Here is a 26,097-nt window from a genome sequence, read left to right as displayed (position 1 = left end):
TTCACGGCCCAGGCGTAGGCACCCCGAGGACCCCCCAGCCCTTCTGGACTTAGAAGTACAACACCCACCTACGGGTGATGTCCCCTTCCTCCTCCTCCTCCTCCTCACACAATATCTCCTCGTGCAGCTTTACTTGTGGTTACTTTTCCAGGCAGGAGGAATAAAACAAAGCTTGTCATGTTTTCCTTTCCTGTATTGTCCCCAAATTCTCATCTTGCGTAAGACTGAAGCAAAGAGTTTACTTACTAATTGATATAAGTTTTCCCAAAAGTCCTGAGTCATAAGGCGAAATAAAGCCAGAAAAGCCCAGCTGAAAGTGTCAAAGCTTGTGTAACCATAGTTTGGGTTCCGTCCTGCCTTCATGCACGTGTAACCCTCCGGACATTGACTGTGAAGAAGACAACAGCCGTGTCAGGGACTGAGGCAGCAGAAGGGATAGAGCAAGCTGACAACACACACGTTATCCGCGCTCACGGAGGTTTTCACAACTCTCGGAACAGTAAGTGACACGCATTTTGCGTCCCGTGTCAAGCGAGAATAGCAGACAAGGCGAGTGGCAGACAGAATTTCAGACAAGCCCTGTTATCTCTGTCCTGTGGAAACCATTTTCACCCAATGTGAGCTGGAAGGACCAGCTTTCGCCCATCGGCGTCTTTAGAGCGGAAGGACTTGGGTGAAAAACTGACTGGAGGCAACAGCACATGGGACGTTTCCATTTCTGAACCCTCCAGCCCCTGCCCCTCTGACGAGTCTTATGACTGGATTCGGAGGGAAATAATGCCACTAGTAATCATCACTAGAGGCACCTGCCTCCTGAGATGACAGGAAAAACGTCAGCTCACGTTGTATTAGCCAAACAGATAGCAACGATGGGTTAATAATTAGATTAAGGAACACAAAACCTTTCACACGTGAAATAACACCAGAACCAACAAAGGAGGCAACAGGAGATATTCCAAAGGTTTTGCTATCCTTAGCCAACATCAATGGCAATTAGAGTCTCTGTTTCCAATAAAGACAGGAGATATTCCAAAGGTTTTGCTATCGTTAGCCAACATCAACGGTAATTAGCGTCTCTGTTTCTAATAAAGCTCAACACTCACCCTGCATCTGAGCTGTTACCACAGAGCAAAGGATCAGGGGCGCCAGGAATTATGTAAAAATTTGCTGAAGAAGATGAAAAAGAAAAGATTACATGCACACACAGACGGAGTTAGAGGATTTAACATACTACAGCACTATAAAAACCTTCGCTTAAGAGCCCTCTAGACCCCCTACTGTTAAATTCATCAGTAAACTAACTCAGCTTTAAATAACATTAGCCCCAGCGCCTGAGTCGAAGCACCTTTCTGGAAGTCAGCACAGCATTTTGAATAAATATTTAAAACCAGCTGACTGCAGGGTAGAGAAGCTCGAAGTGAGAAGGGAGGAAGAAATTAAGTTACAAAAACTTGGAAGCTGGTCCCTTGATCATCCGCAGCATCATTTACAGCTCTGAAATCCTGCCAGCCTGGAAGGATGCTGCAAAGCAGAAACAGGTACCGACAACTTCGTGTGCATTCTCGGAAGAACTCAGTGAAGGACCTGACATTCAGTCCAGGGATTGCAGCGGGCGGAGTTACTTCCCATTTACCATATTTAAACAGTTTTTAATTGGAAACAAACCAAAAAATATATATACACGTTGGACAAAATCCTGACCTAAGAGAACACAGCCAAGACCTAAAGGATCGACCCAACTAGAAACATCTTAACTGGAAAAAAAAAAAACCCAAAACCCTGAGCAAGGGGTTTGTACTGCCCAAAGCCAGGCATACCACGTTAAAGCCAGGTCAGAAATCCTGGTTAGCAGCATTTAGGTCAGATAAGAAGGTTTGAGGGAGTTATCACTGCAGAAATACCTACACACATTGTTGGTGTATTCCTCCCAGTCAAAGCCCTTAGAGCCGTTATCCAGGAAAGTCTCATTCACATTAATTGGCCATATCACACACTTGTTCCTTAAATTGCCCATGAACAGCTGCAGCCCGATCAGAGCAAAGACACTGAGACAAAACACTGTCAAGATCATTACATCTGACAGCTTCTTCACGGACTGAATTAGGGCACCCACAATGGTCTTCAAGCCTGCGGAGAAGAAAACAAGACTAGAAATCACTCCTGTAGAAGGAAAAGACGTTAACAAAATTCAAATACATACAGCACCTTACAACCACTCCACAGTGGCAAAAAGGTTGTGGCTCTAAACTGGGCTCCCCCTCAGGGTTTTCCACAGAGAGGTGGCGAACGAACCAGGCTCACCGGTTTCGGTGGCCAAACCGAAACGAAACGCCGACGTCCACCCCCAAGAATTCTGCGCCTTGCAGCAGAGGAGGCAAAGCGCACTCCGGATTCGCTGCCGTGAAAGCGGGGTTTGTCTCAACAGAGACGTTTAACGAAGATACACTGCGACAAACCTCTCCACGGACGCATTCAGTCGTCTTTAAGCCTGGCTTATCGGCACGAACGACAACTTAACAAAGACCGTTGCCTTTCGGACTGCCTACGTCTTAAGTTTCTACTGCTTAACTAAACTGTTTCAGCACTTCCCTTTTCCTTGCGGAAGCTGAAGCTTTCATTTAGATCCCGGGTTTTGTTACGGGCAGGGCAGGGTTTCACCCACTGTGCTGGCTCTTCAGGTTTACCAAGGCCGTCAGGATGGGCCAGGCTCGATAATAAAAGTTGCTCAGGAATAAGGTAAGAATCCTGCTGGTTCTCCAACCCATTCTGGTCTGTAAGAGGAGCCACCCGTGAACCGGGGGAAGAACTCCAGCACTGACACTTTTAGGAGATAGATCTAAACAAGCGAGAATTTGGGGGGCAAAAATTCAGTATCAAGGGCCTTTTAATCAGCCTTTCTGACGTTAAATAGAGTGATCTTGGGTTTATAAATGAGTAGCGAAGGAGGCTGAAGGGAGGAAGAAGGGAAGAGGAAGAAAAAAAAATAAATCACAGATCCAGCTGAATTTGGGGCTGGTCAGATCCAAGTCTCTGGTTTGATCCACATCAGGAAGACAAATTCAAAAATACATAAATAAAAAGCAATTCTTACGGAGGAATAATTCCAATGCGGGTCCACACTGACCCCACGTTCCCGGCGGGGCGCCCAGGCTGGCACCGCACGGACGCCGGTTGGAATACAAATGACTCCTGTGTCAGGTTAAAAACTTTAGACCACCGCGGAGTTTAAATATGGTCTACGGAGGAGAGCAGTATTGACATGTTTTAGCTCACAGGTGCCACAGTCCACACCCCTGTCCCTGTACTGCAGGGAACTCTGTCCAGCAGTGTGTCATATTCCGGTAATATTTCCCATTTTCATCTTGTCCAAAAACCACACTGAGGATAATTCCAGTTGTCGATAGGAGATGTAGTTAGCACTCATCCTAGCACTAAGCTAAGTTTCTCATTAGCTCAGCACAGAGTGAAAATTCCCATTCCGTGCGCTGAAGCAGAAGGGAAACCCCTTTATATTTTAATATTCAGTGAATTCTAAAAATTATTCCCTCCCTGAGACACGATAGCACTAAAACCCCAGAACGGGTGCTCTGTGCCTAAGTTCATACTAAATAACCCAAACGGCTAATTACACAAAGGCTTTACATCCCTCTCATTAGTCACAAACCCGAGAGGGGAACCAGGTTTGTCCCAGCACCTACGTGCTGCGGAACCACAGGCGGGGGCAATCCCGCCCGAGACAAAACCCCAAAGCTCCGCCATTCCCAGTTCCAGCCACGGGTGTGCCCAGCGCTCAGACAGGATCCCCTCAGCTGCGTGCAGCAAATCAGCCCTTTAGTAAAAACGTAGTGATGTGCCCAGCTTAGAAGGGCTCAGATCCACCCCACCACCACCCCTTGAAGTCATTTCAATAAAGGGAAAACTATTAAATTCTGAGGAAATGATCCAAAACTGAGCTGCTCCTTTCCACGGGAAGACAAGGCATGCTGTCACACATTTAGTAACCAGCTCATTAAAGCTGCATCGCCTTCGCCTTGCTACGATTACGAAAGCAAAACACACACGAAACTTGATTTTCACATCGATGCTTCGCTTTGAGCAAGCCAGTTAATACCTGTAGCGGGCTGATAGAATCGCAACCGCACTTCAGATCCGCCCAGTGCACTGCTACCGGCAATTACCAAACCTCGTTTGCTCTTTGTGTGTGCACTGCCAAACGTTAGGGACGGCTAAAGGAAGGACGTTATTCTATCACACTCTCACTCGGTGCAAGGGAAGCAGGTGCCACTTAAGAACATCATGCACAACAGCCATGTACATCTGATGGGTTTGGCAGTCTGGAATGGGGACAAAAGTGATGGGCCCCTACAATTCCAATAGTCTCTTTTCTGGCAAACGTACGTGCAAGTGTAGCCTGAGAAAGCAAAAGAACCACGGTCAGTTAATGCATCAGGAAACAAGACACGAAGAAGTAGGAGATCAAACTCATCAGGCGGTTACTCGGGGTGTCTACCCCGAGACAGGCCAAGCGCCTGAGAGCTGGAAAACTACGGATGCTTCAGCGCCTGTCAAGACTGAGTCTTAGGCTTGACCTTAAAATTAGGGACGCTTTTGAGAAGCCATCTGCACAAGACTTTTCTATCCACGAATTCAGGATCAGAATCGTCGTCCATAACGTCTCCACGGTCCCTTACAATAAAGGAAGGGCCGTTGTTTTCCCTTCGACCCCCAGACTGAGGTTAAGCGAGGGTCCTGCAAAGCCCAGCTCAGGGGGTGGCACGCGAGATGGGCAGGTCTGTGAACCAGGACTTCCTGAAGCGCAGCAGGCGCTCTGGGCCACACGCTGTCGCGTTAACAGCTGGCGGCCGGTTCCACGACAACCTACAAATGCCAAAGCTGGGAATGCCAGAGCTCCGCTTAGCTGAGTCTACCTCGGCATGGCAGCATCAGCCCTCTCTGCAGGCGGGGAGGCAAGCTTGTTGTCATTACCTAGGAGACAACCTGCCCCGGAGCCCAGCTGACTCCAAGCAGCTGACGTAGCCTCACGCAGAAAGGTTTTAATCTTGGTTGGGTTTTATTCACTTGCTTTACAAACTTATTCCTCAAACAACTCTCGAAACACTGGCAATAGTGCGATGAGTCACTGAGCAAGAAACCGTTTAGCCTGAGGAGGAAGGGAGTGCCTGATCCTTTATTGATCTGGAACTAAATTTTAGGTCCGGCTTTCATTTCAGAGATCCGATAGCCACGTGTGTACACGGGGATAAAGAAGCACGGAACAGCAGACTGTTCGTCACGTAATTCGATGGCCCAGAAGCCTTAATTCCAAACTACTCTGTTTATACAGACTGCAAAGCCCATCAAAAACATCCCAGTGCCATTTCTGAGAAATAAAGCGATGCAGGACAGGAGGGGAGATACGAAGAGAGGGTACACGCAAGGCCAGTCTTTAATGCTTAATGGTTCTCACCTGGAATAACAGAGATAGTTTTCAAAGCTCGGAGAACTCTGAAAGTTCTCAATGCTGAGACATTCCCAAGGTCCACAAACTCTGTGACATATCTGCAATGAGGGAGGTCACACACAAAAAAAAAAAAAGAAAAAAAAAAAACAACACAATGACAATACACACACCAAAAATAAAACAACAACTACAGACAAAGCAATACATCACTCACAGGGGCCTGTACCCAACAGCTAACACCAACCGGAGGCCGCCTTACCTGGAATTACAGAAATAGTTTTCAAAGCTCTCAGAACCCTGAAAGTGCGCAGAGCTGAAACATTGCCTAGGTTTACAAACTCTGTTATATACCTGCAGAATTAAACCAGAGTTAATGGCACTGTTGGGGTCACCTTCCTTTTCATAGAGCTGTCTTGTCTGTAGGAAACAGCTCGTAATTTAAAAAAAAAAAAAACGCTTTAGAACTGGCATTTCAACGTGAGCGAGAGACAGAAAATGGCAGAGCCAAACCCCAGTTTAAGTCTCTCCACACCGCAACCAGCTCGTCCAGGTCAGATCCGTGCACTCTCGCCTATACAGGACTGGAAAATTTACTGCTATCTCTACAGAAGCAGGTGACTTCTGTAAAACTGCCAAATACGCCGAGAGAGTTGGTGACATCAGTGGTTTCAGGCATATTCGCTTCACTTTGTGTTTTTAATAAACCACGACCGTCTTTTGCTTTGATTAGCATCCTTCATTTAATCCTTTACGCTCTGCCACCTGCCTGTGAGCCACGCGTAGGCGCGACTTGTCCCTATTGCACGCGGGAAAAAACCCGAGATGCGCAGAGGACCGGAGCCTTAGTGAAAGGTTAAATTTTATCGCCACTTAAGAGTATTTCCTCTGTGCTGTCTGGGGAGAAACGGGGTGTGAAAAAGCAAAAGAAATGGCACAATATTCACGGCTCTTCCCGGTGCTGAGAGGCCACCGCGAGCGCTTCGTAAAACTTAGACCCTGTTTAAATAACGCACGGGGTTGCTCTAGCCCTTGACACGAGAAGAGATTGTACGTGAAGCCTAGAGGCAACCTCACTGGAAATAAGGTGGCCGGCTAGGGATTGAGCACATTTCTTTAAGAGCAAAGCATTTGGCCTTTTAAAGCTGGCGTGCTGTTACTTGTTAGTTTATCAAGAAGCAAAGGAAATAACCAACGGACAGGTTGAACCCGATCTGTGTGCCCAGAGCCTCACACCCCCCCTAAGGTGTGTTACACTGTGCACAGCAAAGCCCAGCTCTTCTGAAGTAAAACTAAAGTGTCCAGTGAGCTACTGGCTGCTTGCCTTGGGGTACAATGTCCAGCTCTTTGCATGGAATTTAAATACACAACCAAAAGGCGAGTGGAAAAAAATGCAGAAACTTGGGGAAAATCGGCAAGCTTGGGTGGAGAATAAAGACAAAAAAAAAAAAAAGGCATTTTATATGATTAGTGCATTTAACTACAATTAAATTCAAGTGCTCTGAACCCTTGAAAATTAGGCTCCTGAGCATGCCTACACCATCCCTCAGTTTTCATCAGCTGTTGTTGACTACGGGAGCCCGAACACGCGCATGTGCAATATTCCAAAACCAAAGGTAAAAGAGAAAAAAAATAAAAATCTCTTCCACCGGCGACTCAGGCCACCGGACTACACCTGGTTTTCATCAGCGGTTCTAAGCCTAAACAAGGATCAGCCGCAGGCCAGTAAGGAAAAACCAGAAATCTAGCGTGCATCTCCCGGTTGAGCTGCGAGTTCAGACATCCCCGTGAATCCTCATTATCAGACCAATGTTAAGCTGATCTGGCACAAGAGAAGAGAACGAGGAAGGAAAATAAAGCGTCTCCTTCGCTGACGCTGAACCTCCGTCGAGACGGGTGAGGAACTGTTCAACCTGAAGTCGCACCCCAGGGAGCTCCAACATGCAAGCCCAAGGAGGGGAAGGGGTGGCAGAGGCGAGAATTTAAAGATGTTCCACTCCCGGTCCTATGCTCAACAGAACAAGCTGCCACTCCGGCACGTGAAGAATCTAAAATGTTGGCACCGGTATAAAGTCTCACATTCATAAAGGCAGTTTTTAGAAAATCCTATTTTTTGCTAACTCCATGGGGTTGCATTTTAGCTCTGTGACTCCGTGTCAGGGTAAAGCTTTCTTTTGAAAAAAATCAAGACAGAAATCTTTCGGGGATACACTGAAATTTTCCTTGATTTTTTTTTTTTCCCCCCCCACCTTACACAGCCACCCTCTTCCTAAGGTCTCACCCCCTCTCATACACCACAAAAAATCTGAAAACACAACTTACGCCATCATGATCACGCTGAAATCTAGCCAGTTCCATGGATCCCGTAGGAAAGTAAAGCCATCTATACAGAAACCTCTTGCAATAATTTTCACAAGTGATTCGAATGTATAAATACCAGTGAACGTATACCTGTTAACGAGGAAGAAAGAGAGCCGCACTGAGAAGTTCGTAGAAATGCCATTTCAGTCATGAAAAAAGAGGAACGACAAACACTTGCGTGCGAACAAAGTGAATATAAAAGGCGACTTGTGTTCCTGCCAACTTAAACGTCAGTAGGAACGGGTTTCTCAACAGAAAAAAAAAAAACCAAAACAACAAAACACAAAAAAACATTCTGTGAGATTCTGAAAAACACAAGAAGTGTTACTTACTCCACATTCTTCGACCATTCAGGTGGGTTACTAAAAGTCATGAATACACAGTTGGTCAAAATAGTGCACATAATGATCATGCTAAATACTGTGGAACAAAGTCAAGGATCAAAGGGACACCAGTGCGGCTCTTTACAAGGGAGCTGCAACACAACGACAATTCCCAGTCTGTGGACCACAAGTAAGCACCAAAATGCTTCCAGCAGTCACAGGAAATAAGACTGGGGTGACTATATATATATATCAATAGTATTTTTTTATGTCACCATTCAATTTATTCTGTATTTTCTGATATGTCTGAGCGATTTGAAAAAAAAAATAAATAAATCACGGGCCTAAATGAAAATGTCTCCCCAAATAATTCCGTCTATTCAGTAACATCCGAATATATTGTTTGCTAATATATCCAGCGGGAAAGCGGCGCTGCAATCCACGGGCACCGAGGACCCAGCTTGGAGAAAAACCTCACGGATCTTTCCAAGTACCTCGGCTCGCTCTGCGTGCTCAGGACCCTGCGGGTCATGCGGGCGGATGGAAGGTGCCGGACTGGCTGACCGGAGGAGCGTTGCAGGGGCAGCACAATTTCAGGATGAGATGTCTGAGTGGGTTTTAACTACTGAATTATTAGCAGAATGGTGACATTCAGGGTGAGATCCAAAGCCGTTCGACTGTTGAAGCAGGCACTACTGGATCTCAGCTCAAGGCCCAAGACCCACTGTCAGCATCTCGCTCTCAACCTGACAGATCTGCATCCCTCAGCTGCGTCCCAGCACGGCCAGAGGGGAGGAAAGTCGACGGGAAATAACACAGAAGCCAAAGAAAACGTTCCCAGCCTCGGATCCCAAGTCGACTTTGGAAAGCTGGAACAGCTTTTTCCTCATAGGAGATGCAGGAAGTCAGCATACAGAAGCCTCTAAAACAACGTGTTCGCGTTTTAGAGTCGCTTTATAAAAATAAATAAATAAACAGGGCAAAGCAGCTCTTTCAATATACTGCCTTTTTTTTTTTTTTTCCCCCCTCTCCTAATAACAGATGCAGATGATGTTTCTGAAGCTCTCAGGGATGTCTGAAGTCCTGTGGTGGAACATTTTGGAATAGCCTTGCCATTAGAAGGTTGAGAGATGCCAAAAGAGCAAGAAATTAATCAGCGTCTAATCACATATAAGGTATCTTTGGCTCCTGCTCCCGATACTAATTCGATTTTAACCATTTCAGCAGCCAGTTAAAGCTCAACCGCTCTTCACGCGAAGCACGCCCTTAAGTCGTATCTGTTGCAAAAGTTATCAAAGTCTGCGTGCTGACGGAAGGACGGGCAGAGATGGGTACAATTCAGCCGGGAAAATAAATGAAAAGTTGACTCGACTGGATGCATCTAAAGGACCACGCTTTTTCCTTCAAAAAAAGCCCATTTCTGTGCATGCACTAAGGCCAACCCACCCTCACCCGGTGCAGAACTGTAATTCACATACACTGAGCAACAAGACAACAGGGAAGAGATTTTTTTTTTTTTCAGGGAACATGCAAACGCAAGAATAACTCAGCAATAAAAAGGATATGAATGTATCAAAATTTTAATAGCTATTCTTCTAAAGAGATTAAAAGGACTTAAAATGTACAAGGCAGGTGTGGCACTAAATCGGAAGAGTGTTTTCCCTCTGTTTAGTACTACAAAGGTCTGTAGAGAAACAAAGAAAGAAAGAAAAACAGAGAGAGAGAGAGAGAGAGGGTTAATGCATGGAAATCAAAGCACGATTCGTACAAAAAAAAGACGAACAACTTCCGTGGTTAAACCCAGCATTTTCTGCTTTTTTTAAAGAATAATGTCCTTTAGGAAGCTCCCATTAGGGGAAAACATACCTACCCGTACATCATGAATAATTCTGCTCCAAACCATCCCTTTTACTGGGCACCTCAGCCAGAGCAGAAGCAAAATCTCCCATCCAGGAGCGCGCGTTTTCACCGCGCGAGGGCAGAAGCACCGTCACCCTGCTCTAACAGATAAGAACCGCGGCCCAAAGCAAACCAAGGGCCACAAATTCAGGGGCAGAACTGGCAGCTGAACCCGGCCTTCGCCCGCTGCCCCAGATCAGCCTGTGCTTCCTTCCCAAACCTCGCTACGAGCTACCACAACGAATCGTGGTTTTACGCTTCACCTGCGAAGAGAGATTGACAGGTAAGGAGGCAGAAAAACTCACGGTAGAGTGTCCCCCCCCCCCAGCAGACAGGAGTCAGATCCCCATCGTCCCCACTCATGGGCAACTCGGAGCACGTTCCACGTTGGTGCACCAACTCCGGGCAGAGTCGTGTGCTCTCGTTGCCTTTAATTAGCAAGATGTTAAGGTTCGCTACTTTATAGGGAACCTGTGGAATGAATCACGTAAACGTGAGGCAGAATCCATCTCGTCTCTCCATCCCCAGCCCTTAAAATACAGACCCGCGATTTCATCTCCCCGCTGGCGAACACGCATCTCAAAAACCCACCGGGAGAATCACACGCAGCCATCTGGAGAGGCAAAATTAGAACTGTGGTTGCTTAATACCAGCACGCTCGACGTACCTACCGCTTGACTTGAAGGAAGAAAAAAAAAAAAAAAAAACAGGAAAAAAAAAAGAAAAAAAGCAATTTGTGTGCACTGAAAAGCCAGAGCCCTTCCCGCAGCACCGTTTCCCCGTTTTCCGCCCCCTCCGGGATGCTGCAGCCCCGGTGAGGTGGGATGAGCCCCGAGGGGGGAACGGGACACAGAGCGGAGCCGGACGCGCTGCGGGCTCACTCCCCGGCCCCAGCCCCCCATTTGGCACAGCCCCGAGCCTCCCGGAGTCCAACACGAGGGAATCCACAAGGGCTTTCTGCCAACGCAGTCGCTGTGCTTCCCCAGGAGACTCACTCTTATGAAATTTGTCATTTCCCTCCTAGTAAGTGAAACAACGTATTTTAGCTCATTTGGCGAAATTAGACCATTGAGCAGTAAATTATTTGAAAAGGAAATCAAAATCAGGTTGTGGTTCAGCACGGAGCGAGAAAGATTAGTTAGCGTAACCACTAATGCACCTCCCAACGAAACCCTGGACAGCTCTTAAATCGCGGCATCAAGAATTAATGAACAGGTTACCCTGGCACGTAACAATATTCTGAAAGGCCGGGAGTTTTTCAGAACTGCTGATTACGGAGCGGTCAAGGGACACGCGATTTTGAAGAACCAGCTGTCTCTCCTTCCCTGACACCACAAACTTTCCAAGACTCGCACACCATCTGGTTTTACATCTTCTGTCACTGTCTGCTGCAGAGGCTTCGGAGCAGGACACCCCCCCCACCCCCCCCGGGATGCTCCCGGGCTTCGCTCGTGTCCTTGGCACCACACCGAGCTCCCAACTCTGCCGCATGTTTTTAGCGATGAAATCTCCGGCGTGACCGTACTGAACATCACAAGGGGAGCGGGGCAAAGGCAGAACCGCCCCCAAAGCCGGGGCGCTCTGTGAGGTGGCTCCGTTTCATTCCGCCTCCATCCCTCCGCGGGGAAAAACCCCCGTGCGGGAGCCCTGCGGTCCAGCTCAGCGAGGCAGAGGTAAAACCGTGCTGCTTCAGAGGCGAACCAACCCACAGAGTTTAGACCTGCACTAGCAGAGCAAGCCAGGCTCGGGCGGGGACGGGGAAGGCGCCTGTCAGCTGCTCCCTCCGGAGGGTCAGACCCTGCTGGCCTCGGCACGCTGCAGTGGTTACACGGGGATGTGTATTTTCGGTAGCTCTTTCGCAGAGGATTGACCCAGAAATTCGGCATCCCCTGTCGTAACACAAGCTGTTCCATCCAACGGTCAGGCAATCACCTACTGAACATGAGCTCCGCGTGCTGCTCGCCAGCGGAGTCCTTCATCTATTACAAACCCTTACACAAGGCAGCTCCTTGTTTTCTCTTCCCGGCTTTCTCTTTTTAGACCATAACGTTTGCTGAAATTATTCCTGTCTATAAAAGCCATCTCATAACCGGGCCTCTCGGTACAACCGTAACAAAAATGAGGTGCTCGCGTTCCAGCCTGCTCGTCGTTTGCGATGGTTCCAAGACCTGCTGCTCCACTTCCCTGGGTATCTTCAAAAATCCTGGGTAGATCTCTGCTTGGCCTCGTCAACGGAAAGAAGAGCTCAAAAGCCAAAAAGCGTTTGGCAATTTAAAACCTTATCTTAGTTTTTCTTTACGCTGCTGACATATTAAAACTCCATTTCAAAATGGCTGCGTGCTCTTAAAATGTTTGCTGGGTCAGGTCCAAGAACATCCTTAAGCCCTTTTAAGATCTGCTGAGGCAAAAGCTCAGTTCTGAGAGAAAGGCGATACCTAGAGGAAGGCATTTTGCAGTCGTCTTCTAAGAGATGAAGTCTGGTTGAACTTTCCAAAGTCTCAAGTTTGTTGTTAAGAGAGTTGTGAAAAAGGCTCCGTCCGGTTTGCTTCAAGTTGGCTGGGAATCTACGCTTCAGAGAAACCTTAGAAACAGTTCTCATCTAAAAAGAAGTAAGATCCCAATAGATTAAGTCTTCTTGAAACCGATTTGCAAAACTGTGTCTTAAAGAAGCTATGCTGGAGCCCGACAGAACTGATCGAGGGATGGCAAAAAGCATTCCAGTTACATGAAGATTTGAGATGCTCTTGCTTCATGCAGGTTTTTGCATCAAGCGTTTCTGCAGTGGCTGAGGAGGAGTGGGCAGAAGATTGAAGAAGAAAACAGCTTTATGAAGAGCCTAAGAACATATGGAACCACATTCCTACAGCGGTAGCACGGGGACTGCCTTACTCTCCACGTTAAGCAAGAGAGAACAACGACTTGCTGACGACACCCTGAGCAAGTCGCTTTAACACTGCTATTTTCAAAATTCATTTACAGGGAACTCTGGCACCCTGTAGGCTGATGAAGCATATAAAGAATGAAATGCCAATGCAAATTATTTTTCAGGTCTGTTTTGGCTCATAGAGGTACACTTCCTCATACTGAAACCACATTATTTATTTCTTCATCCCCCCCCCAAAAGGGGACCGATTTATTCCTTCTTAGTAACTTACTCTTCATCACTGAAAAGCTTATGGGGGAAAAAAAAAAAGGTATCTGCCACGCTTCGCTCTTGCTTTCATCTCTTATTTCAAGCCCAACACAGGAAAAACCCTTGACATCTTTGGAAATTTATTAAATACTTCCAAAAGATACATTAAAAAAAAAAAAATACCGCTCAACATGCGATACAGAGGAAGGGATCCGGATCCATGTTTTAACGACGTCACAATCTGCCCAGGTAAGGAAATTCATCCTGCCTCAGAAGGGGAAATGCTTCTCCCCCCTTCCCCTCCTCCCCAGGGGGGTGCAGCTCTTCAGGCGAGGGCAGCGGAGCCTCTCTCCTCCCGGCACCCCAGAAAGGGCTGGAGAAGACGCCCGGCAGGGGTTACGCTCCCCCCTCTTCGTTCCACCGTGGCAGACGGACGGGAGGACAGCGAGGAAAGGCACACTTACTCTTCCTGCTGCTCTTAAGCCTACTGGAGGGAGGGAGCGGAAGAAAAAAAATAACATTAAAGACACAAGACCCAGAAAAGGTGATTCGCTCTTGGAAATAAGGATGAAAGGCTGGTTTTTGAGATGGTCCCGATTCTCGCCTCTGTTTCAGTGTCTTCACTGAAATGCAAAACCCACGAGTGGTATGGTGACCTTGCAGGGTCGTTTCCGTGCCCTACCAAGGCTCCCTGGAGCACAGATCCCCAGGCTGGTCTCTCCCATCCCTGTCATCTTCCCAGGCCCCCGCAGTCAAGGTGACATTCTGGACCCGAGGGCCCATTTCCAAACCGTGCGTGTGACCTGACAAAGCTGCAAGTCACTCCGTTGGCACAAACGCACTAGGAAGATCCTCAGGTGCTCAGCCGCAAGCTATAGGTGACCTCAGACAATCCCACCCCAGCCCTGGGTGTTCCCAGGGGTACAGACGATCTTCTACCACGGCAGGGCTGATTTTTCCATCGAAATCAATCCACCGAAGCTGGATGGTCTCAGTTCCCAGAATATCCAGGGGCTTTCTACTGTCTTGTAGCATCAGCACCTTCCCTGTGCTCAGTAGCGAGTACGAGATCCATCCGGAGATGGAAGTTACGCGAGGAAAACGATCACAGCCTGGCAGAAGTCAAGTCCAATGGGAAAGAACGGGGTGAGGAGTTATTTAGTGGGAGTGATGGCCTAGGTCATAAACGGAAGGAAAGAGAGGTCTAAAAGACGGAAAACCAGTTTTAAAAAAAAAGAAATACTAAGAAGGTTGCGGAAATAAAAGAGGAAGATTGTCCTTATCTCTCACTTAAGCAAACACTGAAGGAAGATTAGAGCAGGAGGTAATCACCTGCCTTGCTGTCATTGCTAGGGATGCTGACACGGGTACCCTTCCTCAATTTTGTTTGCACATGTAAGCAAGGAAGTTCCCGTACCTGCTTTTTGGGGTTTTTTTAATTGAAACGTTTCGGGTTTCCACAACAAATATCATGGGCAAGTATTGCTTCTGCCACGTGCTTCAGGCCAGGAACTGGAAGGTGATGACTATTTGTAAAACAAAGAATCATCAAAAAATTCTCTCTGTTACTTACGTAAAGACAAAAAGGAGCTACATTAGCTCCCAGATCTGCTACCTGTGAGCAAAGGGACTTGCCTGATTCTCCTAAGAGTCATTACTGCAAAATGAAACTGGAGAAAAGAGAAGTGGCTTGGACAAAACCATCTCTTGCAGGGCCGAGCCCAGGAGCTTTGACTGTACGTGGTTCCGTTTCTAGGTCACATTGTTTCTCCTTTAAATATCAGTTAACAGGCCGCCGGAAAGTTCAGCTTCTCCGTTAAAATGCAGTTTCAGTTTCCTTAGATAAACCAAGATCACTGTGTCCTACTGCAAGGAAAAGCAACCAGCTGATTCGTTCCTATGCATGCTGCATGTCTAGCTTTAAAAGAAAAGACCTATGATGCAAAGCCTTCTGGCAAATGCTGGAGAGGGGGAAAGAAAAAAAAAAAGAAAATCTTGGAAAACTTCCCATGATTCAAGCAGATTCGCAATTCCTGATGATTCAGAGAAGGGCCTTTTTTAATGGCCTTAAAAAAAAATAAAATTCCTTGTGGGAAGTCACTGACTATTTGAAGCAGCACGCACCTAAGCTCTCGCCACGCTGAAGGGGATGCAGAAGAAACAAGAGGCAGTGCAGTGTTAATCCAGCGCTCAGGGGAAGCGTGAGGCTCCTGCCACAGAACAGCCACTGGGCTCTGCGAGTGTCACCCGTCTCCAGACCCTTCCCCTGCACCTGCCGCCGCGAGCTCGTGTCTCTGCCCACAGAAACTGCCCGGTTCCCCTCCGGAGATGCCTTCGAAGGTGGGAACGTGGCTTATTTTTCTCTAAAACTTAAAGATTTCTTAACAGCATTGTGCTGGGAGGCAAACAGGGACTGGTAAAGCGTGAGGGCTGACGGCGTTCCCCTCCGCTCCCACTCCTGGTGGAACGCTGAGACAGCCAAGAAGCCTTTGCCCGATGCTCCAGGGCACGGCAGTGCCCGCTGCTCTCCTATTTCGGCCCCGAAGAACACGGCCCAGTTCACCATCAGGAACACACAGAGGGCACAGACCCCTCCTGCCTGGACGTGCAGCGACATTTCCTAACACCGACTCTGGTCGGGTGCGAGTGGTCACACACAACCAGAGATCCCGCGAACTGCTCTTCAGCTGCATCTCCTTTTCACAGCCTGCCCACACCAAAACCAGGCAACACCTGATCCGTCGAACAGAGAGAAAATATTTCGGAGGGGTTAACGTAAGCTACCCTCTGAGCAGCACCAGCAGGTGCCAACACATCTCCTTGGGTGCAACACCCACCTGAACAGCAGTCTGCCTGGCATCCCCCCCACACAAACCACCAGATTTCGAAGCTCTGCTCTGAGCTGGTACCTGCCCTCCACAACAAATAAGCGTTAAATTCGCCGGTGTTAAATGCAGAAAACAATGACCAGTTCTCCCCAACGTCAGCGGCAAGTTCAGTTATTCCGTGTGAGTAACGCCCTGCCAGCCACAAAACCACTTCTGAGTCTGGCGAGAAACGTCTGCCCCAACACAAAGTCCTCAAACATTTCGTTACCCACGACAAGTTACCGGTTTTACCCGACAGCTGTTCTACCCCAGTTTTAAACAAGTCACATCACAACTGTTGTCACATATGTGGTCAAACCTCCAGCTCCAAAAGTGGCACAGCTAAGCCCGACTTATTGATGGTAATTATCTCAGCTTGTTCAAATTTAATTTCTATCAGAGAGAGCAATGAAATTAAACAGCAGAGAACCTCGGTTTTAAGTCATCCAGCCTCCTAAGGAAATCGGTGATGGCGTTCTTCCTTATTTCACCAGCAGAAGATCCCTCCCCTCCATTTCCAGCGGTGGCTGCTTACTCCCCACCTCCCTCACGACACCACCCCTTAACACCTCTGGGCACCCATAAATGCCTCCTGCCATCTCACCTTAATTCCACGGACAAATATTTTAAAGATAAAAATTATAAAGATGAAAGCAAGTTAATTAGCTTATGTCATTCTTTTTTTTTGTCATTATTTTATATCCCACTGCTTCATAACGATCAAGTTCAGACTGAATTCCATGCAAGTAATGAAACAAACACTTAACACCGTTACCATTACCCCTCAATTAAATTCTTCTTATTGCCCTCATGGTTAAAATCGGCACGTTAGCACAACTTTATCTATTTTTAGTTTCCAGACCTTGTTCTCCTAACTCCATCCAAGCAGGTGTTTAAAGGTTGATTGTATAATCCCATTAAACCTCAAAGAAAAACAGGTAACAAAACAAACAAGCCCATCCAAAGACTCCGTTCTTTTGTCTTCTACTCAAACCATACCCAAACCTGAAATTTCCTAAGAAGAAAAAAGGTGGTTTAGCGACTTCTTTCTTGCAGACTCACTTTCTGGGTCATATAATAAGGGTCAAAGTCCTCCAGTGGTACAGCAACCAGGCCTTTTGGGATGTCCCCGTAGATGAAAGGCAAATTCTTCCCCGCCTCAAGGTCACTGTTTGGTTTTGGTTTGCTGTCTTCATCGTCATCCCGGTGGCTGCTGTCTTGCTTTGGACGCTGCTTCTTTTTCAATTCTGCAATGTGTTTCTCGATGTTAGCCAGAGACTCCGGCGTGAAGGGTTTAAAACTATCAGGGCCTGGCGGTGCGAGCAGCCGTGCTGCCATCTTTTCATCCTGCAGCTGCTTCTTTAGTTATGTTGCACCCCGGACAGGTCAGCTCTGCAGGGGAGCAAAGAGCACAGCAGGTCAGTCACCGCACAGACAGACAGACAGACAGACAGCACCCAGCGCCCCAAGGCAGCTCCGGTCGAGGCAGGCAGACCTGCTGCTTCTCAGCCCCCAGACAAGCTACAGGCAAGTGGACACCAAGTGCTGACACTGGGGGAACCTGCCTGTCCCTGCCTGTCCCTTGCCCATCCTTGCCTGTCCTTGCCCATCCCTGCCCGTCCCTGCCCATCCCTGCCCGTCCTTGCCCATCCCTGCCCGTCCCTGCCCATCCCTGCCCGTCCTTGCCCATCTCTGCTCGTCCTTGCCCATCCCTGCCTGTCCCTACCCGTCCTTGGCCATCCCTGTCCGTCCTTGCCCATCCCTGCCCGTCCTTGCCCGTCCCTGCCCATCCCTGTCCGTCCTTGCCCGTCCCACGCTGCCTCACCAGGTTTCCCAGCGCACAGACCGGGATCCCCAGCACCCACGCTGAGGGCTCCCCTGGTCTGGGCGGCTCCTGAACACAGACTCGGTTCTAGACTACAGAAACTGTTCTGAAAAGGAACTTCATCAAAACCAGTCTTTTCCCACGGAAACGATTTGACCGGGCACTGCTCTCTCGAAAGCTGCATCGTTAGACAAAAATTCCAAGTCAGCTCCATTCCCAGGGTGGGGACGAGGTGTTCGGTCTAGACAGGGCTGGGCATTAGCACATCCCTGCCCTGCGGACCAGGGGTTCAGCAAAGCTCCCCCCTCAGCACACCACGGAGGAGGAGTAACTTGGGGCTGGGCCTACGAGAGCGACCAGTAGATGACACACACCGGACATGCCGGGCTCTTTCGAAAAAAAAAAACGCTCCTTTGTGCCCTAACCGATATTATTGCAGTTAAGGAGAAGTTTCCTGGAGGACGTGAGCAGGCCAGGTGGGCCAGGGAGGACTCTGAACCGTCCTTGTGTAGGACCAAGACCAGAGCGTATAACCAGAACCAGACCTCGTGTAGGACCAAGACCAGGGACCCCCTCTGCCTGCCCCGGAGCACACCGCATCGCTACGACGCAAAGTCAAATCCCACCTTTTCATTTTACATATATGTATATAATTAGCAGGGTTTCTATTCACTCCAGGCCCTAAGAATGAAATAAATTTTAAAATACTCTCACCAACTACAACAGTAATTTCTGAAAGTTAAATTTCTGTGACATGCGGGTTAGATAGATACAGTCTTCCTTGCATCGGACGCAACGCAAACGAGCCCTTCCCCGCGACAAAAAGAGAAGAAAAGGGAAGCGGCCACGATGCAGAGACGCAGCTGAGAAAGATCTCGCAGAGCTTCCAACCTGCAAAGAAGCACAGACCTCCGTCAGGATTTGACCCTGTCCCTACACAGAGCACCTCGCTGGCTCCCCCCCCGGCTCCTACAAAAGAGAAGAGCTGTGAGGAAGTTCGTTTATCCGAATCCAGCCGCCTACAAACCCTCTGCAGCTTTGCACCTTTTGCCAAGCTCTCGCTCAAGAACCAGCAACCGGAATATATTGCATTTCTGAGCTCCTGGTACCTCTTCAAGCTTTTCACACTCCAGGAGGAGGCCAAGAGAGAAGAGGAATTACAGAAACCCTGCACTGATGCAACAGCACTGCAGTACTGCAGGCTGGAATACAACCCAGCCCTGACATGGCTTGGCACTTCAGGGAGGAACCCAAACACCCAAGTGGCAACAAATTCAAGAGGAAGGGCAAAATAACTACGAGTATACGGCACAGAAAGAACCTCAAAGCCGTGTGGGAAAAGGTCCCTTAAGGAAGGAGAAAAGATCATCAGTAAGGTCGCATCTTTTAAGCCAACAGGCGCAAAGCATCAAAATATAAATGAAAGATTTGGCATGTCTGAAAGCAGAATGACTTTCAAATTCCTTGAAAACAATGATATAGGACCGAATCGTTAAAATCCAGCTATTCGAGCACGATGTTAGCCACTGCTGGTCTTTACAGCCCTTGGCATTGAAGACCGGACTGTATTCACGAGGGAAGAGTTCACAGAGGCCGGAGACATCACCGAAACGGAGGCAGGCTCCCACCCCCGAGGCCGAGTCTGCCCAGCCTCAGCTCCGAAACAGAGAATCGCCCCTTTCTGTGGACTGCAGAGGACTTCCTGAATAAATACAGCATAGAAATAATGGAGTCCTTTTTTTTAAAAAAATAAAAACCACCTGGAGATCCCAGCTTTAACATAGCACCTGGGGTCCTTCCAATAGCCAGAACATCCACTGCAAAGCATCCTTCAGGCGATTCCAGGTTATTCCTTGCAACCCTTTCACTCCGATTCACATGCAAATCTAAAGCTGCACCACACTTGTAGAACTTAATCAAACGCTGTTTCCGTCTCGGGTTTTATTCGGAGATCCAAAAGTACAGATCTGCCTCCTTACGTAACTACCCAGCGTAGCCCGGGCTGGGATTCTTTTCATGTGAACTTGACCGGGTATTTGTAGAATAATAGCAACACAGACTCAAGAAAGATGGCAAGAGGGGAGAGAAAAGCCGGTATCTTGGTCACGTTACCTCCAGAAACATCACAGAATAGCTTGCTGATATTAAGGAAAAATTAATTTATTCTATTCTTGCAGCATTTGCATGCATTTAATTACCAAATTTCCCACATACTGTGAAACTATATAGCAGCATTGGGGATGTGGTCTAATTGAATGGCACAGATAAATATGTAAGGCCTGAATTTAGAAACCAAAGTAGCTCAGGGACACAGCATAAAAAAGGGGAAAAAAATGAAGGCACAAATGAATGCCTGATTTGTATGCACAATTACACAACCGGCAACTGGAAGCCACCAACTAATCTGCTAAGTGGCCATTTAAAAAAACCCAACCCAACAAAAAACCCAACCACCACCTGCCCCCCGGCCCTGGTACACAACTGCCCATCACAGAGGTTGTGCAGAGACCCCGTCCCATCAGTCAATCAAGAGACACCCCGACGCTACCCTGAGAAACCAGGTTACAAGTTTGCCTTGTGCTTCCTGCTCTCCTTGCGTTCCCCCATGCCGCAGACCTTCTGCTGCTGAAGTTACAAGGAGCAATTCCTTTTGTCTGAGCATCTGGTACTCAGAGGGCCGTTACTTGCTTGATATCAACCCGTAACAGTGACCTGGGGCTTCCACTTCTTGGGATGTGCTTGCCTGTCCCGACTTCATTTGTTTCCCCGGTAAATTATCCCACATTAAGATAACGGGCAAAAATCAGGATGTAAACTGAAAGGATGGGAATGGAAAGTTGATTTAATTCCTTCAATCAGACCCGTAGAGCAGTTTTTAAATTTTTGATAGCACAGCGCTACGTGTCCTTACAACGACGAGCCATGCCTTGCAGCTCCCACAGCCAACCCCTAACGGTTACCTTTGCTCAGCGCGGAGAGACAGAACTGCCCAGGATATTTTAGAGAGCTAGTTTTACAAAAAACAAACAAACAAACAAACAAAAACACACAACAGACAGACAAACAGCTTGGAATGTCTCAGTTACGCAAGCCCCAGGCTCAAGGGAAAGAGCAGAGCCAGGTCTACAGTCACCAACAGCCCCTTCTCCCAGCAAGGAGTAGCAGTCAGACCTGGGTGGCTGGAGCACTCCAGTCATTCCTGAAGAAAAAAAGGTGAGAGCATCAAGGATTTCCACTTTCAAGATTTACCATTTTTCTCAGGAGAAAGCCTCAATAACAACAAAAAATTGTCATGAGAGGATACAATAATATTTCTTAAACATCTGTCAGCATTCACCAAGGAGGGGGGTTTTCAGTATTCAGTGGAAGAACACAATGAGAGTGCAGGAACAACTGCAAAAAAAAAAACCAAACAAAAACCACCCCCCAAACCAGCCACGCAGAACGAGGGTGTCAGCACATCGGCTCCTGGGGTGAAGTCAGGCCCCAGCCTGCCCCTTTCAGTAAAACCTCCCGCTGTAGGGACCTGCGGGGGAGTCAGGACCAAGAGGGTGAGCTGGTTTTCATTCCTTTCCCTTTTTGTGTATCTCAGTTACCGGAAGGGATTTGAAAAACATCAGGCATTGTCTCATGATTCGATTCTTAAAAATAAAACTACTCCTTAAAGATCTTGACTAAAATTAGTCCTTAGCCACATGTTGACTGAATGAAAAAAAATATTCAACTATTTTCATTCTGAAGATCTCAAGATTTAAGTTAGAAAAGTTTCTCTCAGAGAGAAACACAGAAAGGGAAAATAATTTGTCCAAGGTCACCTGTGGCTCACCCCCATCTTCCCCAGTAAAGACCCTCCCACACCAGCACACCCGGTGTGCTGGAGCCCAGCGGCGCCGTTCTGCACATCTCCCTCGGGCTGCACATCTCGTTTTACAGCTGAGGATGGTCTTGCCGGGACATACAGGAATCAATAAGAATAAACGCTAGAATTTATTTTGGCACTTTCCACACGTGGTTCTTCAACCTCCGACGAGAGAAAGATGTTGGAAATTGTGACAGAGAGTCACCGTCCGGGGAGAGTGGGAGAAGAGGGTTTGTGCTTTACCAAGCCACAGGTAAATGCTTCGGGACCAGTCCCGGAGATCTGGGGGAGGCTGGAATTTGTCACAGGCACCTTGGAGTTCGGTGCACAGACTGAGGCCAGACAGCATATTTACACACACATTTGTCAAAGATCAAAGATTTTACACCAGAAAAAATGCCGTAATGAGGTACCCAGTTGTTAAGACTTAATTATTTTTTCTAAATGTTCCCAGCAGTCCATTTACCGCTACATTATGAAATATTCTAATCAATTATTCAAGCTGATTGTCAAAATAAATTAAAAAAAAAAAAAACACTTTTGAGGCAATATCTTTGCTTTAATAATTTCTCCATTTATTAATTTGCGAGATGCAGTCACCCCCCGGTACGTCTTTCAGTGCCTTCGAGAGAGAGCCCGGCTACATGAGTGTTTATATAACCCACAGGGACACACGTTGCTTTTGAACTGAACACGCAGGGCTGGGGCAGAAAGGAAAACAGTCCTCCGAAATTCTGCTGCACGAGAGCCTGAAAAACTCCAAGTCAAACCAAAATACCCACGGATGAGAAAATCCACGGCTGGAAAGGGCCTTCAGAAGAACTCACTGATCCGCTCCATCCGCAGTAAATTCTGGGTGTCTGGGACGGGCCAATTTTTATCAATGAAAAGGTTCAGCGAGAAGAACCGCCCGAGCCGCGGGAAGAACGATCCCCTTAGAAAAGCTCTCACCTCAGTTTGAAGCTATGAAGTGGAAGGAAGAGGAAGTATTTTCACTTTCAAGCAATATTTATTGGTTTGTTGCGGGTTGTCTTCCCCGCCCTATGTAAAATGTTGCAGAAGTTTCTCGTCTCTGAGCAGAGCTCAAGGGCAGGCTCTGGACAGGGCAAGAAAGCGCTTATGCTCTTGAAACAGCAGCGGCAGAACTGAACTTGGGTACGCACCTCTAAAGGTAAAAAACCGAACAGGAATACAGGGAGGAGAGAGAAGCACACAAGCCAGCAAAAGCCACAGAAAACTATTAGAAAACGTTAATATTTAAAGACGCTTTAATAAAAAAAACGGAGAAACTAAAGATCTAGTAGCGTGGGCTTTCTCAATCCCTCCCAGAAGCCGTATGACTCCCGCAGCATCACCGAGTTACAAGGACTAAACCAGGGAACCCTGGCTCTCCAGCTCCGTTAGCTGCTGCTCAGAGCTGACTGGCGCTTACCCCTGGTCTCGGACGGGAGCGTCGGGATTCGGACAGACTAAGCAAGCTGAAGAGCAGCGCTTCAACTGCCCTTCTTAAAGCCAGACTGCTGGACAAAGAGTTGAACAACTCGGTTATTGGGTAATAGTTAAGACACTCACCCAAATCCAGCTCCTCGTTCAGCTCCCTCAGCCTATGAGTGACCCACAAAACAGGAGCAAGGTAACAGTTATTCTACACCGTATTTTTGGAGGAATTCATTTGATGTGGAGCACTCAAACGGTATATTACAAATGGTACATTGAATAAATAATGGATAAGAGACAGGATAAGATAAAGGATAAATAACCCCCCTTCTAGCTCTCAGCTCTTGCCCAACACGGAGCTCAGAATTTCTGCAACGTTCTGGAATAGAGCCCGTGCAGGGTTGGTGCTTCCCGAGTGAGGCTGCCTTTGTCTTTTCTTATCACCCCGTGTGTATCTCATCTGATTAGATAAAAATCACCGTCACCTACTCCCAGCTGTCATAACGTTACCATCCCGCCACTGATTTCTCCAGCCAGTCAACAGAAAGTTCATCGTCCTGCTGGAAACGCCACTGCAAGAGCAGCGTTTGCGTTCAGCCTCGTGTCTCTGAAGCGCTTCCCTACTCGGGCAAAACGGGGAAGGGCTGGGGCATCGCCTCGGTGTCGATTAAATCCACAAACGGCCTAAGGACCAGGCATCCGACTCCACAACTTCGTAACTATAACGCCAGGCTCCTTTAGGTCGGATTTTTAACAGCATTAAGCACGGACACCTCTTAGATTTCCACAAAACTGCTGGGAAGTCAACCGGTCTGGAAATAAAGACAACTTTTTATTGGTCCTGTCTTCAGAATAGCAATATTCTTGTCCAGCATTAATTATCGAAACAATTCAGTTCAGGCCTGGGCATGCCCTCAGCCACGCAAAGAAAATCAGGTTTTGCGATAAGCTTCAACCGCTTTGGTTTTCCTTCCTCAACACCCAACGCCAGGAACATCACCCCAACAAGCTGTCGGAGCTTCTGATGCCGAGCAAGCACCAGCTCCTCCCTCCAGAGCCAAGCTGAAGGTTTCGACGCACGCCCAAACACGCGGGGAGGACGAACTGCGTGCACGTAGGCTTTAGTCGGGCTTAAAATTCAGTTCTGGTGACAGTAAGGAATGGCTGCACCCCAGGAGAAAAAGAGGAGGTGACTTGTACTCATTTTCAGTATCTCCTGCTCCCTACTTCTCTAGCACTGAACGTTTTACTTGGGCAACTTTAAGACCACAACCTGTAAAGTTCACAAGGCGTTTATGTGCCGTTCAACAATGACAAACGTCACTGCTTTTTCGTTTGTTTAAATCCTCCCGGAATGAACTGCTCAGAATACTCGATTTACAAACTCCCCACGCCTTTCTGCTAGCACAGGAGCAGTATGGGTGACATGGAATGGGACTTTTAGGCCTCAAACACCAAGATTTCTGCATTTTGCAAGGGCTGTTTTCGAAAAGGAGCAATTTCACAGTTTTGCTACAGTCCCGGCTCTGCTGGCTACTTTTTCTACTGAAAATACCCTGTACGCTGATATGCTGAATTAGGAGGGAATAACACTTTGTTACAGGGCAGAACTGAGGGAGGAGAAGGCAGAAGTTACTCTAACTTTGTGTTTAACAGTCCTTCAAGACAGAAGTTCATGCGAAGTGTTAAAGCTGGTCTGGCATCTGAGCTAAAATCAAGGAGGATTTTGAACCCACCTCCACGGCAGTAAAACCACCTCTCCTCTACTTGTATCCTCCAGCTTCGCAACCGTCCCCTCCACACAGAAGTGGAATAACAGAGCACAAGGGGGCAAGTCCGAGCATTCTGAACCCCACCAGATTCAAACCAACAGCCCAAGGACGCCAAGCTCTCTGCCCTACCACCACACGTCGCCTCCTCTGTGGTTTCTCAGATTATTTCCCCCCACACACACGCTTGTTCTCAGCTCCACCGCTTTTGTTTTGTTATTTTACCGCGCCTTCTTTAATCCAATCCAAACCATTTCTTTGAACACAACAATAAATTATCGATTCCAGTGTATCTGTCGGTGTCAATGGCAGCAGCAGCCGCTTCGGGAGGAAGAATCGATAGTGAATGGGCACCATGTGACCGCAGGAACACGGCACGTCCTGGAGTCACATACGGCCTCGGGCCGGCCGCCGCTCCGGCCATTGAAAAATCAAAAATCGCGAGGATCAATTGGTATGTAGAGCCCTGACAGTTCACTCTAACGGCAAGCAAGCCAAGCAAACCCCCAAACGAACGCAGGCACAACAGCAAAAAGGAGGAAGATGATACCATGACTTAGATTTTCAAGCCACTTCATTTTCGCTCCCGCTGACTTTGTTTCCGTTTTATTTCGTCTCCTTTAACCGAGAATGAGAGTACATCCATGCTCCACTTCCCACAACATGCAACCGCTCTCTCTTCTGTTTATTAGGACGCTGGCTTTCCATCTCTGTTCACTAAATATTCACGGAATGATACTCGTTCCACTGAGCAGCACAGCATCTATACCACGATCTAGACACAAGCCATACGTATGAGCTTATATAACTGGTTAAATTATTTGTAACAGGGCCCAGGTCCTTCCACCCAGGACGAACAACATCGTCCAAGTGTAAAAAAAAAAAAGGATCAAGTAGCCCTTCGGACATTTTATTTAAACATCCCCGCAAGCCGAGAGTGGGGACTTTCTAACCAGATGGCAAATGCAACCGGGCAAGGCGAGAGGCCTGACCGTGAACCTGCCGGGGGGGGGGCTGCCTGATGGGGCACCCCACGAGCGCTGTCCCCACGAACCCCTGTCCCGTCGCTACTGACAGATGACGAACAGCTCCCCTCTGTGTAACGGCACCGGCCAGCCGGCCCGGGGGGCGGCGGGGGGGCCCCGGGAACTCTCCGCTGCAGCACC

General features: G+C 47.9%; 1 protein-coding gene across 5 annotated transcripts in view; it reads right to left on the bottom strand.

Annotated features, from left to right (window-relative positions):
• Nucleotides 1–26,097, bottom strand: part of LOC113491043 (sodium channel protein type 8 subunit alpha) — a 52,018-nt gene that overhangs the window by 25,750 nt on the left and 171 nt on the right. The window contains exons 2-10 of one of the 5 annotated variants that reach the window (XM_026867670.1): nt 20,441–20,446; nt 17,104–17,431; nt 9,708–9,826; nt 8,152–8,241; nt 7,781–7,909; nt 5,468–5,559; nt 1,906–2,127; nt 1,104–1,167; nt 247–388 (exon numbers count right to left, since the gene is read on the bottom strand). In XM_026867670.1, the coding sequence (XP_026723471.1) occupies nt 247–388; nt 1,104–1,167; nt 1,906–2,127; nt 5,468–5,559; nt 7,781–7,909; nt 8,152–8,241; nt 9,708–9,826; nt 17,104–17,379 (1,134 nt within the window). In that variant the 5' untranslated portion in view covers nt 17,380–17,431; nt 20,441–20,446. The other 4 variants (XM_026867671.1, XM_026867672.1, XM_026867674.1 and 1 more) reach the window with 4 other exon arrangements.

The sequence above is a fragment of the Athene cunicularia genome, unplaced genomic scaffold, assembly GCF_003259725.1.
Source record: "Athene cunicularia isolate RWA unplaced genomic scaffold, athCun1 chrLGE22_part2, whole genome shotgun sequence".
Taxonomy (NCBI): domain Eukaryota; kingdom Metazoa; phylum Chordata; class Aves; order Strigiformes; family Strigidae; genus Athene; species Athene cunicularia.
This window is presented reverse-complemented; position numbering and strand designations above follow the sequence as displayed.